Source organism: Erpetoichthys calabaricus, chromosome 13, assembly GCF_900747795.2.
Source record: "Erpetoichthys calabaricus chromosome 13, fErpCal1.3, whole genome shotgun sequence".
Taxonomy (NCBI): Eukaryota; Metazoa; Chordata; class Cladistia; order Polypteriformes; family Polypteridae; genus Erpetoichthys; species Erpetoichthys calabaricus.
The window spans coordinates 63,080,186-63,098,444 of NC_041406.2; the positions used below are offsets into that span (position 1 = coordinate 63,080,186).

The 18,259-nt window shown below is 36.7% G+C and overlaps 1 protein-coding gene across 3 annotated transcripts in view; it reads right to left on the minus strand.

Annotated features, from left to right (window-relative positions):
- The window catches only part of ppp1r9a (protein phosphatase 1, regulatory subunit 9A), a 286,652-nt gene that overhangs the window by 122,831 nt on the left and 145,562 nt on the right, over window positions 1-18,259 (minus strand). For all 3 annotated transcript variants that reach the window (XM_051935819.1, XM_051935816.1, XM_051935817.1), the window contains exons 4-5: window positions 17,453-17,573; window positions 8,262-8,366 (exon numbers count right to left, since the gene is read on the minus strand). In XM_051935819.1, the coding sequence (XP_051791779.1) occupies window positions 8,262-8,366; window positions 17,453-17,573 (226 nt within the window). The remainder of the gene's footprint in view (window positions 1-8,261; window positions 8,367-17,452; window positions 17,574-18,259) is intronic.

Below are 18,259 nucleotides of genomic sequence, written 5' to 3' on the forward strand. Positions count from 1 at the left end.
CTCTTTGCATACCATGCATCTTCTTTTGTCACTGAATATATTCCATATATTTTGGTTCTCCATTTTTTAGCGAATTTGAGGAAATGCTGACAGTAAAAATTAAAGAAACAAATAAGTATCCATACTTTTAGAGCATGATGACATATCAGAACTACAACACTGCCAACTGAAAAGTGTAATTAATGCTTTCTTTAGCCTGCATAATTATTCAAACCTGCTAATTCTAGATGTGTGGGCTTGGATTTGCTAAATTTAAGTGCTGCATCAGAATGCTTGTGTTTCTTAATGGGGGCTGAGCAATGAATACAACACACAGTGAGCTTCAGGCTGGCAAAGACAACGGAATTAGACATGAGCTTCTTCTTAAAGTTGCTCTTCAGTAGAAAAATATTTTTTGAAACTTGGAAGAAAAAATGGTCCAATCCTGGTAACTCTACATATTTTGTTACAATTATATGTGCCTCTTAATACAGTGCAAGGGAGGAACAAACTCTCAACAGGGCTCCAGTCACATACTAGGGACAATTTAGCTTCATCAATTCACCAAACCTACATGCCTTTGGACAGTGGGCAGTGAGCACTACACGGACACAGGGAGAACATGCAAACTCCACAAAGGGAGCAGCATTACCACTGCACCAGCATGCCACTACAGATTAAAATGTCAATTTTAGAACTGAGTTGATAAATCATTTTTTTTAAAACATTAATGATATCAAAAGGAGAAAGTGATATTTACTAGTGATGTTTCATAACATGCGTTAATCCAGATAATGTCTGGAAATGAAAGATAGTTTGGGAGCATTTTAAGTCCATTCTTTCCAATCCAAATATGAAACCACCTCCTTATTAATACTGCCATATTATAGGTAGATCATTTCAGCAAACTGTACGTAATACAAATACAAAGAAAGTCAAAACTACACAAAGGATATGTATCTATCCATCCATTATTCAACCTGCTTAACCTAATCAAGGTAACTGGTAAACGTAGTTTATTCTTGAATTTGCCTAATTAACATTAATGATGGAAAAATACATAATTTCTGCGGTGGGCTGGCACCCTGGCTGGGGTTTGTTTCCTGCCTTGCGCCCTGTGTTGGCTGGGATTGGCTCCAGCAGACCCCTGTGACCCTGTAGTTAGGATATAGCGGGTTGGATAATGGATGGATGAAAATACATAATTTGGAGAAGCATTACCAAAATGTCCCTCAAGAGATCTGAGACTTTAACCACAATTTAACAAGAAACAATTCAGTGATATAATAATGATAGTTGGTCAACAGTAATAGCCTAAATTCATGAATGTATTTTGCTGCTTTTCTACCAGGTTTTCAGCACTTTTATTTTCAACTATCTGGTAAGACATTTATAATTTACCGGGTAAAGGCAGGTTTTAGTTCCATGAATCTAATTCCTCCGACAATAAGAAAAAGAAGCGGGGTCAGGTTAACTGCCAACTCTGAACTGGTCACATGTCAGTTAGTGTGAGTGTGCCTGTGTGTGTCAGAGTGTGGCCCAAGAAAGACTCAGTATGCTATGTAGGACTGGTTTCTTCCTTGCATTATAGACTCTGGCCTCTTCATCCTGAACTGCAATAATCAAGTTCAGCAGTGTATGAATTATTATTTTATGCATATTGGAACATGCAATATTGATCATTAGTATATTGAGCTTGTCTACTGTATAAACTTCATAATAATAATAAATCATATTGTTAGTCCATGAAATAGCAGATGACATGCCTGTTCTACTTTTAAACCTGAACGTTGTAGTTCTCAGAAGTTCACTCAGCCTGGGCAATTCACATTATTTTCCAAAGCCTGATTGTGCTCTTTTTTGTACTTTTTACTTCTAGATATTATGTTAAATTGAATCAATATCAACCGAACACAAAATGAGAACAATGTTCTATAACAAGGTGGGAGTCCTTCTTGGCAACTCTCCACATTCAGGATTAAAAAGTATAACATTTCTATCTTTGCTTCTAGACTTGCACAAGAGCTCAAATTCATCTTTCTTTCTCTATCTTTATCTCTGTCACTACTTTGGCATCTTCCTGCCAACCATGATAGCCCTCTCCTCCTAAATCCAGACTAGACTCACTTACCTTCTGTTATAAAGTGGCTTTAAAGCAGCTATTAGATTATGTCCAGTTAAGCCCTGTAACCACATTCTTAGTCAAGGTAGGATCTGCTTTAACTACTGTGACAGCTGGTAGAACTTTATGTTGTGGTTTCTGGTGCCCCTAAACAAATGAGCTTACGTTTGCCTATAAAGGGCCAGGTAACGATGACACTTTTTCTTCTGCATGTTTTCGAAAAGGAAAAACACATTTCCTCTTTAAATCTAAGATGATGTTCTGCTCCTATTAACTAGATGAAAAAGTGTTCTCTAACCTCACTATTCCCAAGCTTCCTCTTCCAGTGGCCACATACAGTTTTCTACCTGTTTTCAGCCTCTTGCCAGCTCTACTCAACTCACTTGTTTTCTTTCCATATTGGTCCTGCCTGCTGCTAGTGGAATCTAGTGCATAACCAAGGCTTACCAATCATTAATGGCCCTTGAATTCCCAACTCAACAGGCAGTGTCTCTCCCTCTCTTTTTAAAGTAAAATTCGCCCAACTCTTTTCCATTATTTCAAGTGACCTCTGGCTGTTAAGCACACCTAGACAGCTCCAAGCTGAGAAAGTGGCCAAATATAAAATACTTGGGATGCAGGGAGATGAGCACTACTAAACAATTTCATCCCCAAAACACTAGGTAGCAGCCTCCTTGGGTTAGGAGCATGCCTGAAGGGCATGCTGGAACCTGTAGTCCCGTGATGCAGCCTTGTTGGGTCCCATGTGGACCGCCAGGGGAAGCTGAAGGGATTAACACTCCCTGTTTTGTGGGACTTCTCATTGACCCAGAAGTACTTGCATTGGGCTATGCCTGAGCGCTGAAAAAACTCCCAGGTCCAAGATAAAAGAGGCCACTCAACCTCATCCAGGCGAGTTAGTGATGGGTGGAAGTAGGACAAAGCTCGCCTGGTAGCTGTGGAAGAGAGAGAAGAATTGTGTTGTGATGTATTTATGATATGTTTGAAGCCTTTGAAAGGTATTTTGCAAAAATAAACCTTTTATTATACTGGACTTGTGTCTGTGGTTTGGGGTGCTACAACACCTCCTGCTTGTCACAATAGTGATCAACGATTTTTCCTATTTATTAAAGTAGAAATGATTTAAAAATGTCGTTAAGACTGTAGCAATCTCACTGTTCTACGAGTGTGTGGATTTATATAAGGTCTTTACATCACTTTGTTTAAATATTTTTATTTGGCTTTTGGAAGTCTAGGATTCACATAGACTTTCAGTATCTTAAAATATTGATTAAGGAATTCTCATGTGTTGTGCAGAACTTACTAAAGCCCCTCCTTGCCAAGTCTGGAGTGTAAATGACATGATACTTTTTGGAATATTTTCAGGTGATGCAGCTTTCTAATCTCTGGCAGTTTTACTAATCATATGCTTTCCACTCCCTGGATGTACCAATTCCCTGCCTTTGGAGTTTTTTGCTCAGATTTACTTGTTGACATTTATAAACTGTAGTAGACTATAATCCCACTCTGGAGTTACTTTTCTGAGTAATTCCCAAAATAATTTAGTACTTTCTCTTCAATTTTTTCTTCCCTTCAAGGATATGTGTACCTGATGTCCCCTGTCCAAGTTCACACTTAAACAGCCAGGTTCCCCTTTGTGACTCTAGGACAGAGGAAACTGTGAACAGTGAAAGACAGATTAACACTCTTTGAAGGAAAGAAACAAAGAATAGTCATTTAAAATGCAAGGTTCAAAAATCAAAGAAAGTGCCTGGAAAAACTACCCACCAAAACCACAAAACATTATTCAAAATGGTAGGTCAAAAATACTGTCAGACCATGATATACCCGCCTTTCCCTCACTCCTTAATGCACAATATTCCTGAAAAAAGTAAACTTTTTCAGACCAATAGGTGGATATTAAAATAAGAAGAATTTTAAATAATGTGACACACAGAAGTATGAACATTTCAAAAGACAAACAAAATGTATTTAGAAATTGTAAAAATGAAAGTGTAAAAATGAGTTAAGGGTATACTAACACTCTGTTCACAACATACACATTATATTTCAAAGATTCATTAAATCCACTCAACTGCATCCAGAGTTTCAATGGCTTTCATCAGTTCACCACTGAGCTCTCTCTTGATGTTTATGACTTAAGAATAACTACTTCCAGACACCACTTAAACAAGTAAAGCATACTGCACCCTAAAGGCCACTTACCCACATTATCATTATGAGGGGCTTTCTTTTGAAATTAGGAAGCATGCTGGGTAAGCAGTGTGGCCAAGCATGGAAATGTGAGATATGTGCTGGTTCATATTTGGAAGACTCTGCAACAATTTTTCACAAGGTTTGTAATAACTCATACTGTAAACTGCGCAGACTACATGTAAACAGTCCTTAGGATTGCCGAAACCTCAGGTCAGAATTTCACTTCATAGTTTAAATCATACTTTGTTTGGCTATACTTGCTAGTATTTTAATTAAGCAAAATATTTATGCTAATTATGTGAGGATAATTCTTAATTTACAGAAGAGTATACCTAAGTAGGAAATTAGTTCACATGCCATTGTGGGAAGGCAGCATTGTAGCATACAGGTCAGTGCTGGTTTCTAATAGTTCTAGGAACCTGGATTCAACTCCTGAACCAGTCAAAGTGAGGGTGAAGTCAGATCTTTCCTCCTGTGTTTGTATATTTATACCTCATAAACTCTAGTTTTCTCTCACATTTCAAAATTAGACATAGTATGCGCACTGATAAAATTAAAATGTCTTGTTATACTTGGGTTTTGGGGTGTGAGACTGTGTGTGTCTGTGTGTGAATGTGTGCGAATGTATAAGACCAAGCCCTGTTAGGGGTTGGCCTTCAATTTTGGGGTCATTCTAGCTCTGGGCCCAATGTTATGGTGGCAGGCTCCATTTTCCAATGACTCCAAAACTGAAACAGTATATTCAGAAGTGTAGATAGATACATGGGTGGGTGAAAAATGGTGAGCAAATTTACCTCTGCAAGAGTGTAATGTATGTAATATATTATTAGTAAAAGTTCAAACATTAAAATGGTATGAATTAGGATGCCTGTTAACTGACATGATCTGGCTTAGGATTTTATTTTTTTTCTAGCTGTTCCTCAGCCACTAAAAACTATTTGAGTATTGGGTTTCTGTAGTGAAGGAATTCACTGGTAATTTTTATATGCAAGTAAGAGTTCTTCCCCTAGCTAACGTTTAAATTAATTTTTAATGTCCTGTTCGTTCATTTTTGATTCTTTAATTATTAACATTTATGTTAATATTGCTATTTATTTTTGTTATTTGTGTAATTATGTATTTTATGTCAGTTTTACTTATTTAGTTTCTATGTGCTTAGCTTTGTTCTCTAATGTTTCTTGTATAATGTGAGAGGTTCCCAAAGAGGTGGAGTTAAAGGCAGATGAGAAATGCTGTCCCTCGCCATTCACTGAATATGCTTGGTGGTTTGGTGACTTCTCTCTTTTGAGTTTTCCTATTATTTGGATATACAGTGGAACCTCGGTTCACGAAAGTCTCGGTACACGTACAAATCGGTTTACGACCAAAAAATTCACCAAACTTTTGCATCTGTTCACGACCACACACTCGGTATACGAACAAGCCAGTTTCCCTTTCGGTTTGTACGTGTTCAGTCTCACCCTGTGCAGCGAGCAAGAGAGAGAGAGCAAGAGAGCGCCACACACACGAGAGAGAGACACACACACAGGTGCGCGAGAGACACACACAGGCGCGCGAGAGAGAGACACACACACATGCGTTCAAGAGAGAGAGACACACACACACAGGCACGCGAGAGTACACACACACACAGGCGCGCGAGAGAGACACACACACACAGGCACGCGAGAGAGAGACACACACACACACACACACACACAGAGGCTCGCTAGAGAGAGAGAGAGAGACACAGACACAGAGGCACGCGAGAGAGAGAGACACACACAGGCAGCGTGAGACAGAGGGCTGGACGCATAAGGTAGGAAGGCTTGTTTTTGTTTTCACTTCTGTTTACAGCGATCGGTTCGTAGCGTGCATTGTTGCAATGTTATTTTTCTTGGTGTTTTATTAAATTACGGATTTTTTCAAATGTTCATTTTTTTTCCCTGTGCTTAAAACTCATTAAAAAAAAAGTGTTTTTAGCCAGCGGTTGGCTATAGCGCAAACTATTGCAGTGTTAGTTTTCTCTGTTGTTCAAGGTTTTCTCAGTGTTATTCAATGTTTTTACATTTAGTTTACTATTACGCTGTGCATTCTATGGTTTAATTAACTATATTTGTGCTTAAAAACTTAAAAAGAATATATATTTACATACAGTTTGTATGGTCTGGAACGGATTAATTGTATTTACATACAATCCTATGGGGGAAATTGCTTCAGTTCACGACCAAATCGGGATACGACCAGAGTTTTGGAATGAATTATGGTCGTGAACCGAGGTTCCACTGTACTGTTGTTTTTTTTTTTTTTAACATTTCTGGCTCTGTCTTAAGAATTTTGTTTAATGATTTATGTATTGAGAATTGTTTGCTGAGGATTGCTTTTTTGTCTCTTTTATGTCTTTTGAGCATTTTTATTTTTTTAATAAACTTCACATTTTATAAACATTTCTTATGCTCTTGTCTCTACTCCGAGCTGAAGATTTTACATTTCTCCCATGAAAATACATACAGTGGACCCTTGACTTACGAACTCAATTAGTTTGCGAGGGCTGATTGTAACTCAAGTTGGTTATAAGTCAAGATTATTTTTCCCATAAGAAATAATGGAAATGCCCTTAATGTGTTCCAAACCTCCCACAGCAACACTTACTTAACTTTTTTTAATAAAAAAGGGTTGTACAATGTGCATAATTTACCAGAAACACCAATAATTGTTCTAATGTACTAACCAAAAAGTTATAAAAAGTGCCTAGCCTACCAGAAACAACAATTTCATACTGCATTCACCATTTAAGTTGACATCTTTAACTTGCAGGAAAGAAGGAGGAGGAAAATGAAATGGAAGGTGGTTATTGTTTGGAAGGAGTTTCCTTATACAAATCTTTTCTTTGTAAAATTGTCGAGATGGTGGATTTCGACATATTAGCGAGATCGGTCACACGAACGCCACTCTCATGTTTCCACACAATTTCCCTCTTCATTTCGATTGTGATCACTTTCTTTACCTTCTCTTCCTTCCTTAGCAATTATCGAAATAAATTCTATAAATCACTGCACTAACCGAAATTACGTCCAAAACACATGTATCTGGTCTCCGACTGACGCTTACAAACGCTCTTGGCTGTTTGTTTACAACAAGCGGATACACGTGACCGCATTCGGGTCGTAACGCAAGATGTTGGTCGTAATTCAAAACAAAAATTTTGGTCGTAAACCAAGTTGTTCGCATGTCAGGCCGGTCGTATATCAAGGGTCGACTGTACTTTCAAGCTTTTGAGTCCTAGGGATGCCAAATCCTGGGGTCAGGCTTGCTTTGGGGTGAGACCAGTTTTATGGGCTATTTGTGAAGGCCTAGCCTTTAGTTTCTCTTGTGGAACCAGATTAATCATAACAGTAATAGTCATTGTTTCGTTTCTTTCTAGGCTGTTTTGACTGTTATAAATTAATTATGTTCTCCCGCAGTGCCATTTCTTTTCTTTCTGGGATCTGTCATTTTTGTTGAAAGTTGTGGTGCCATAACCAGGATGAATGACCAAGAGCATGGAATGCATGATGTCACTATTGTGAAGTCTCCCTGGCTGTCCAAAACTGGATTTAAAAGTAAAAGACTTATTATTTCTGTTATTTAGTTCTGAACTTTCTGGTTATGACTTTTTTCTGTCTTTAAGCTACATTTTACATCTCTAGCTTTGGGCCAGGTTATTTGTACCTTTTTGACATTTGACTACTTTACTCTGTTCTTTTGACTACAATTCTGGCTACATGTCTTGGGCTTTGTTTACTAAAATTTTGTCTTATAAGATACAAACTTTGCTCAATATTTGATACATTTGTACATGTTCTGATTCCATTTTTTTTCTAAATTGCTGTTGCCATCAACATGCTGCACATTAACTATGAAATGTAGAAATGTAAAGTTGCAGTATTATGTTAAATCAGAAAGTATATTGTAACCATTACAAGATACATTATTGTATGTTTACCTGACAATGCCACTTGTATTTCTGAGAACTGAGGCTGCAAAGTTTTGAGTTACTCCAACCAAGCTGATGTTGTCCACTTCCACAATCTGGTCATTAACCTGAATTCTTGGGAAAGGAAAAAAGTTAACGAGTTAATAAATAAATATATTTTGATATTTAACATTTGTTGAAATTGAACCCAACATGTACATTTTTTAAATCTTATCATTTATAATAGTATTTTATCCAAAATTATGTTGCAATGGTGCTGATATTTCAAATGAAATTTATCCAAATGTTTGCAATGTTGGCAAAGTAGTGCTTTGCAGTCAATGTAAACCTCTTAAAGCATGCCCATTAACTTTAAAAAGCCATCAGTAACTGCTCATGTCTCATGACAGCACTAAGGTCATAACAAGAAATTAGGACATTTGTATTCCTCTCAGTAAAATCTGGTTGTTTCTCTCAAAATAGCATGGCAGCACATATTAAACATTCTTGTGCTTCATTTCTTTATAACGTCACTGCAATATATTGATTTGGAATCATTATATTAAACATTTGAGAGAAACAAAATCACAGGGTACCTAATTGGCAAGAAAGTACCATGAGAAAAAGGTGCAGAAGACATAAAAGCAAGGAGAGGTTGGACCTGGAACAGGACATATTGTTGCCAGTGGAACACCTCTCTTGAGTATTAAAAACCTTTCTCTCTAATGGCTTCTAGCATCTATGTTGGACATGAAATATTATATTAATATGTGTACAGCACAGACCAAACTAAAGGACCCCTTTAAGCTGAAGGCTTACACTGAAAAAACAGATAAAAAGGGGCATGCCTCTGAAGCAAAGGCGTATAAGCCCAGTCATTGCAGGAAATCTTACTGCAACACTACTTGTGGACACAGAGACAGAGCGGTAATCTTAAAAGAAGTCTGAAATTCACTCCAAGAACAAGAAATGGTACGCAGAATACCCAATTTATGGAAAATGTTGCCTAGTAACCCCAAAAGTATGACTATGGAAGCCTGAAGAAGACCGGCATAAAATCTTCAGAAAGACAAACAGAAACAAGTTTAAAAACTGGCATACAAGTAGGGATTTGCATTTCAAAACAGAGAGAATGCAGAGTGGAAAGTGACTTGCTTACATGTCTGTGGCAAAGTCAATTAAACCTTTGACTGGGGCTGTCACTTTGAGCTAAAAGAAAGAGTAATCCATAGCTCAATTTACCACAGAACTCCAAGGGTTAGACTTAGAGGGACAGTTTAGACAAAAGCATAATGGTGAGTTACAGAGAGAAATGTGGCACAAGAGACAAGAAGAGAGAGTGGATAATTGGGGAAGCAACACCAACGGATAGACAGGTCCAAACAAGACAGGTAGCATTTTATTTCTGTTTTATCTGTTTCTTTCACGCTATGAGTTATCCATTTAGATTTATACTTTTATGTTTTAAAGCTATGTATTTTACTTATTTAGCTTGTCTTTGGCATGCAGAATAAAAAAAATGTTTTACTAGAGCGAGATAAGTTACTGTATCAGCAGAGACAGCTTCCCATGTCACTCATTTAGATTCTCTCACTCTCTCTCTCTGTCATTGATTTAAGGGGAGAATAAAGTCTTCTTAATGATTTTCATTTAAATTAAGACTGACCACATCAAAATTTGACATTTACGTCAAACACAACCCTTTATGTGGACTCCACAACAAACACATTTCTTCATTAATGCATTTTCAATTGACACTTGATTTATCTGTTGTGCTCTGTATTAAGTAATTTTAAAACTTGTCATGATAAACAACCAGAGGTTGCAATATTATAATAAAACCAATAATTCATCATCAGAGAAAACTACAAATGCTTAAAATATTCTAGCTGCTTCGAAAAAAAAATAACTGATCTTTTTTGCAAGGCACAGTATTGTGTTGTTTCACAAAAGCATTGCATAATTTAGAAAAAATACTTCAGGAAAATGTATTATGGTATTTTACATATATGATTGAACTATTTTACAAATACAGTACATAGCTAACTTTCTGCTAATAGAAGCCCACAAATTTGTTTTCTCATGGCAGTTAAAAGGAGATTAACTGTATAAAGGGCAATCCAGAGTGAAAACATTAGTAAAATGTAGAATATTTTAAAATGAGAAATATGATATTGTAATAGCTAACCAACCTTGGGTAAGCTCCAAGACTTACTATTTGATATTTTGACCGTAGGAGGAATTCTATATGTTATGTCTGGATGACTGCTAAATTATTTAGAATTACAGTTTCCAATTATTTGTAAAAATTATGGTTCAGAAATAACTCTATACTAGGTATAGGTTTCTGTTTAGAATTCTGTGTTTTACTATACATCTGCATGGACTGCATTAATGTTGCATAAAATGGACTGGGGCTGCATCTGAAGTGAATTCTTTGCCTTTCACCAGTGCTGCTAGATTATGTCCCAGTTCTCTGCCACCCTCTATCTGAACAGATGGGTTCAATAACTTAATCAATGTATTATTTGTCTAAAATACTATATGCAAAATACCCTGATTAAAAGATAATGAGTAAATAGAATATAGTGCACCACATCTAGTTTCCATGTGTCATATTTCTTATGTTCATGCTTACGAACAGTAAGTACATCATTACACAGCTGTAACTTATGGAAAGCCGAATTAACATTTAGCAATATCTCAACATGAATTTCACCTTTTATGATATTTTGATGTATCTCAAAATATGTTACTTTACATTTTAAGATAACTACTATACATTTACAGACTTGTCAAATGTACTGAAAGATATCTCAAATATATTTTCAGATATCTAAAAATTACTGCCTGTGTATTTCAAATTTTCAGATACTTCAAAACAACTTCCTCTCCATTTACAGATATCTGAAATGCATTTCAAGATATCTCAAAATCACTTCCTATAAAATTTCCTTTCTGCTCACGCTCAACCACAACCACTAGTTGCCGCATGCATGCACTTTTAGATTTTTTTCGGCGCTTGCATACACCTCACTTCTCACTATGACAGACCTGTGTGCAGAAAACGCGTGGCACAACAACGTGCAAGTGAAACGCCTCAGCAACAGAGGGCAAGGCTTAAAGTTTTCACTAAAAACATTGTCTATCTGGAGGTATTTTCTCAAGACAAAGATTAATATAACTCATATTCCAGCGATACGGCTAAAATATGGTATCTCCAGCCAAGAACAGGTGGGTCCACGTCCTCTGCGCTGGGTAATTCTTAAGAGAGTATGTTGACGCCTCTCGAAGTTCACGAATATAGTAAAATTGTTATGGGGTCTTTCGGCTGTTTTTTGTCCCGAAGATCAAACGCAGCTGGTAATAATAATAATAATAATAACACTGATAATTTATATATACAGTAGGTTCATATTCCTAGACTGCTGACGCATCCTCGATGAATCTCTGCCTACTTGTCCTAAGATGTTAAAAACACATGCAGGCATGTTTTTAGTTTTACAACAAGAACTGAAATTAAAGCAAACAGAGAAACTAAAACTAAATAAAAATAAAACTTAGTGATGTGTGAACGAATTAAAACAAGAGCGAAAATTGAGTAAAACGAATAAAATAGCAATACCATTTTCATTCAATCCGGTTCAGTCGTGCAGAGGGGTTGTTTGTAGGTCGCCCTGAGCATTCATTTATGTTGCGCTGTTTACTAGGCTGTGATCTTGTACCTTAGGCTTACTATAGTCACGTGACGCAACTTCCGTAAAAAGACCGTTGTTTGTTTGTTGTGCAAATTTGGTTCGTTGACCTGAAGCAGTAAGCACGTGTGGGCGACGATGGCGAGTTTTGCACAAGTGCTTGTGGGTAGAAAGCGAAAAAGTAACGTGTGGAAAAACTTTAATTACAGCGCAGATGATAATAAAAGCAAATGTAGCGTGCGAGAAGAAGAAAAGAGTCTTGGAGTTTCAGTGCAGGGCCAGCTGGATCAGTCCTTAGTGGGAGTCTAGCATTTCTCTGGTACCACGACTGCACTTCATACAGTGACGTGCGGTCACGCCTGTCATCATGAAAAGTAAAAAAAAACTAATAATGATAACATAAAATACATTTGTCCACTGGGCTGTATGATTCTAATAATTATGATCATTTTAATCGCTGAAAATCGCTGAATTTATGCATTTCCTGATCAAATACAGAGGAGAAACGCAAGGTACGGCAGCGAGGAGACAAGCCGAGCCTCATCTCGGACAGCGCTATCCCTCAACGCTGGGTTGGATGCATGCAATTGGCGCGTGCCTGTTGCTGTCTCTCTGTATGTCGGCAATATAATGTTTGCACGCGTGTTTATTATACACCTGACTTTCCACATTCTAGCTAATATAATGAATGTGTGTGACATATTTAGTCTTGCTGATAGGACATAAAACCACAGTGACAAGGCACAAGTTGAGACAGAAAATACTGTGCCGCACTGAAGCCCAACCCGTGCTTGTTGCTACTGTTCTACGCAGAGACTCTCGGCGCCAATAAGTTAGCAATATCAGAAAGTCAAGTGCACTACAGCGGTCCGTTTATTTTTTTATTTCGACTGACTGCCAGTATGGAAGATTAAGACTTTTAAAACTAAAGGAAAATAAGTAGGACTTTTACAAAAAGGTGACAGAGATTTTCGTGGAGAAGGTTAGGTGCATGGACTTCATTTACAAATAAAGGTAAAACCATAAACGGTTTTCAATTTTATAAAAAACTGGATCAGACGAAGAAAAAAATCAAATATTTAAAAACTAAATTTTGACCTTAAATAAAATATTCTTTTGTTTTTCTTGTTATCTAACCATTGCCTGGCTGCATTCGGGTCCTAATCTGGATCCTGAGTCGGTTTGTCGTGTGGTGGGTGCGGCAATGCGCTGTATCAATCCGTGCTCCTAACTTCCTCCTCCTCCTTTTGTTGAACAGTCTGTATTAAAATTGATTAAAGCATCAGAATTAAAAGCCTTTAGAAACAACTAAATACTTCAATTAAGGTCAAAATCGAAATCCATTTTTGTACACCACTCTATACTTTCACTTGTATCGAATGAATTTGAATTGTGAAATTGCAACGACAAATTTAGAACACATGGAAGGTGCAGAGCAAATGCGCCCTCTCCGCTCTCTCTCTCACGGCTATAAACGTAACGTTCTTTCTTAGTCAAATATGTACCTTACTTATGTGTGTGTAAAGAATCCATCCATCCATTATCCAACCCGCTATATCCTAACACAGGGTAACGGGGCGTCTGCTGGAGCCAATCCCAGCCAACACAGGGCGCAAGGCAGGAAGCAAAGGGGCAGGGCGCCAGCCCACTACAGTGTGTAAAGAATGCTGATGACATATGAAACATAATCAGAAGTCAATGTGCATGCTGCCAAATGAATAGTGAATAAGCTACTCTTTTGGGATCATCTATATATATAAAAATGGAATGGGTGGGTCGTCGGGTGGGCCTTTTTTTCATTCCGTCGTTTTTTCGACGTTTTGAAAATGTAGAATGATTATTTGATTTTTTTGTTTTTATTTGATCGTGTCTATGTAGCCGCCGTTGTAATAAAGTATCGCTAAAATTGTCATTTATCGTAATTTATTTTTGACGTATAACGTCGCCGTCGTCAAGGTCAGTGATACCAGTGCAAAAAATCTGCTTACGGTTGAAAGACACGCCCTACTCACTGGACAGTTAAAAACACCAATCAAACTAACGATGACATCAAGTATTACCCAATCAAAAGTAGGAAAGGAGGCATCTTCATAAAATGCGTGTGGGATGATTTGCATGAGACGCTGCTTTAAAAAAAAAATGATAAAAAAAATACGGGATAAATCCCGTCCAGTATTGATTCAAAATGGGACGCGCAATTTCATTCTCAAACGCGGCACGATTCCGTATTTTAAAGGACGGGTGGCAACCCTACAGTGCCAGGTAACCACCCATACAATCACATTGTGATTCAGACTAGGAATGCAATGAATGTAATTACCCCGATCTACATACAAGGCGAAAGTCTTGCAACATTCAAAGATGATGGTTTGGGATAAGTACACCATACAACATAAAAGAGCTTATGAAGCCTTGAACCGAAAAAAGCAACATCTCAGAGATCGTAAAAAAAAAAATAGGAGCTAATGTCGTTTTACTCGCTGTAGATTTTAGTCAAACATTACCAGTTATTTCACGAGGGAGACCAGCACATCAACTCAACGTGTGTTTAAAATCCATGCTTCTCCCACGCTCGGTTATATGTCGCGTGTTCTCGGGTAGGTGCACCAAAAAATGTATACATTTAAGCATGTAATGGGCAAACAAAAAATGAGGTATACCCAAAGGCACAGCAGTAGTACTTAATGTAACTTTACTTCTTAAATCTTAATGTTTTACTGTTTCATAATTTATACGCTTCTTATATGTTGTTCAAATTCTTTTATCAAAATACCACTGACAGCGCAATGCACGATAACATCGAGTGAATACACCATACGCATCCGCCCACGGCTGCCCTGCTGTGCGCAGATACAACTTGATTGTACAATAAAATAAAATAAAGATAAAAAGACTAAAACAATCATCACCCATAAAGCGGATAGTAGACGTGACGTACTATATGTGTACCACATTTCAAGTGTATAGGTGCAACGGTTTGCGAGCTACAGGTCATTTAAAATCCTGGACAGACACACAAATTGCCATGGTAGCAAATTACAGAAGAAGATTTTACTGTTTAATAATTTATATTTATATGAAATGTGCTTCTTATATATTACTTCATATTCTCATATGATAATGATGTTAATGTTTATATTGATTTCTGTGTTATTAAAACTGCATGTATGTGTGTATATGTATACGAGCTGTATATACCCGGCGTTGCCCGGGGCAGAAGTAACCTAATCGGTCAAACACTTACATATATACCAAAGTAAACCTAATCGGTCAAACAGTTACATATATAAAAAAAGCGAACCTAATCGGATAAACAGCTTCATATATACAGAAGCGAACGTAATCGGACAAACAGCTAATCTATATACATAAGCAAACCTAATTGGTCAAACAGTTACATAAATACAAAAGCAAACCTAATCGATGAAACAGCTTCATATATACAGAAGCGAACCTAATCGGACAAACAGCTAATCTATATACATAAGCAAACCTAATTGGTCAAACAGTTACATAAATACAAAAGCAAACCTAATCGATGAAACAGCTTCATATATACAGAATCGAACCTAATTGGTCAAACAGTTATGCATGTGCAGAATGATTTTACAAAGATTATGCGTGTTAACAATCATTAAAAAGAAAAGATTGAGGAACTCTTCTTCTATATGTGATAAAGCTGGATGAAGCTGACTTGACGAAGACGTAGGTGGCATAGATTGGTTTTTCTAAAACAGAAGAAAAAAATGAGTATCTATTATTATTTTTAATTAGAATGAAAATGAGAACCTTGATTAGAGATAGATTATCCGTATTAAAATATGTGCATGAATAAACTTTTGCTAACTCTCTAGCAAAAGTTTATTCATACAAATTGGCATGGGATGGCTTTGTGAAAAAGTAAAAATTAGATAAAAATAAATTGAGAATGCGTACTTATATTTGACTGAGATTATCTATAATGATCAAAAAAAAGTTTACTATGTTTTTTTTTCCATACGGGAAGGATGTAAAACCTTACATAGGCACCCTTCAGCCCGTACTGAAGGGTAGTGTCAGATTCTTACTGACTAAAAAACACCCTTTTTATTCCACAGCTACCCCAAAAACCACTATTAGGCATTACTTTGGGGTGGCAGTAGTTTAGTTATGAAACAGCTGGGTCCTGAAAAAAATCTGTGTTATTAGTGGCTTCATCACATATAGAAGAAGAGTTCCTCAATCTTTTCTTTTTAATGATTGTTAACACGCATAATGTTTGTAAAATCATTCTGCACATGCATAACTGTTTGACCAATTAGGTTCGCTTCTGTATATATGAAGCTGTTTGATCGATTAGGTTTGCTTTTGTATTTATGTAACTGTTTGACCAATTAGGTTTGCTTATGTATATAGATTAGCTGTTTGTCCGATTAGGTTCGCTTCTGTATATATGAAACTGTTTGTCCGATTAGGTTCGGTTTTTTTATATATGTAACTGTTTGACCGATTACGTTTACTTTGGTATATATGTAAGTGTTTGACCGATTAGGTTACTTCTGCCCCGGGCAACGCCGGGTATATACAGCTCGTATATTTGTAAATCTGCCTCTGAAGGAGTCACCGCACGTTAGTGCTTTGGTACTGGCAGCAGAAATCATCAACATTCAGTCTGCTGACGCCAGTGGATAGGACCTTGTCTGTGCACCTGCATTACAGACGCTCGTCAAGCGAATATTTTCACTGTGTGGCTATTTGCGCACTGGACATCGTTGCAACAAGAAACAATCTCTCGAAATGCGTGCTTGTCTAAAGCTTAACAGCAACATGCTTGCACAGACTGGTTTCTTGGGTTGAAACATTTGATCTTGCTGATGACACTCATTAGGCCACTTAATTTGTTTGATCATTGATAGTCAAGCAGTGTTTAACGGCATTATGAACTGTGAGTGTATTTTGTTGACTGAAACATAACTTGCATTGAAATATGTGTAGGCCAGCATTTGTGGTCTTGCAACAGAAAAAAAAACGAAAATTGTACTAATATTATGTAAAAAAGCCAGAACTAAATAAAATAAAAACTAAAATTTTAAACACAGAACTAAATAAAAATTAAAATTGTTGACTCCACTGAAAACTAGAATGAAATAAAAATAAAAAATAATTTTATTAAAATAAAACTAAAACTACAATTAATATCAGAACTGAATTATCTCTGCATGCAGGCTTTGCTACCAGTTGTAAGCAAGTAATATATTTGTGAAAAAAACACAACTGTAACATCACATACTTTTGGAAAGAAAATCATCATATTTGCAAAACAACACAATACAATTGTAAAATTAAGTAATACAATTTTGCAAAGTAATCTAATCAGTTTTGACCAATAGAAAAATAACTCAAGAAATAAAACTGTTTTTCGAGTGGCAGACATAAGAATCCACGGTGTCTACTTGATTGACTATTGACTTGATTGAGGCTAATGACCCTGCAAACAGCTAATGGCAAGTGACAAATGTTTATAAAGGGGAAAATTAATGAATATACCTGCCATCTCTCTGGGCTGCCCCACCTTCAATTACTGTTTTCACAAAAATTCCAAGTTTTTCCAGACCTGCATCTGCTCCGACTCCCATGCCAATAATACTGATTCCCAGACCATCATCATCTGATCAAAACAGAGAAATCCCAAAGGGAAAACACATCAGTAACAGGGTGATAAAAAGATATGCTTGTCTTTCTGCCTTTTTCAGTAACACAAAAGAATAAGAACAATTTGATTGCTTTTTGAGGTGCCTGACAAATTGCAGAATAAGTATCAGGACACTTTTGAATTGTTATCTCTGCCCCATGTACAATAAAGTGTTTTGACATACATATTTGGTATATTCACACAAGATATAAGAGATATCGTGAGAATGGTGAAATAAAGTATCTGATATACCATCAACTGTATAGATCTATTTCAAATACTGCCTCAATAAAGTCTGTCCCAAATTATGGGCTGCAATCTCACGGAAAATACATTCTCAGTTTTAAAGTAATAAGATTATGGTATTGTTGAACTGATGGGCAGTCCAGAAAGTTCAATAATTCAGTATTTTCTTCAATCAGCTCATGTTCTGACTGCCTTAAGAATATATTTTAATATCATAAACGTCAAGAAATGCACATTTTGGTACTGTTGTACACTATACTACTTTAGTCTTCTTTTATATTTATTACTTTTTTATCTTTTCATTGTTCCTGAGAATATCTAATATATAAAGCTAAATGTGTGTTTATGTAGTATGCAAATCCACAAAGATGAATCTATCACTGCCAAATTTTGCACAGATTCCCCTTCTGCAAATC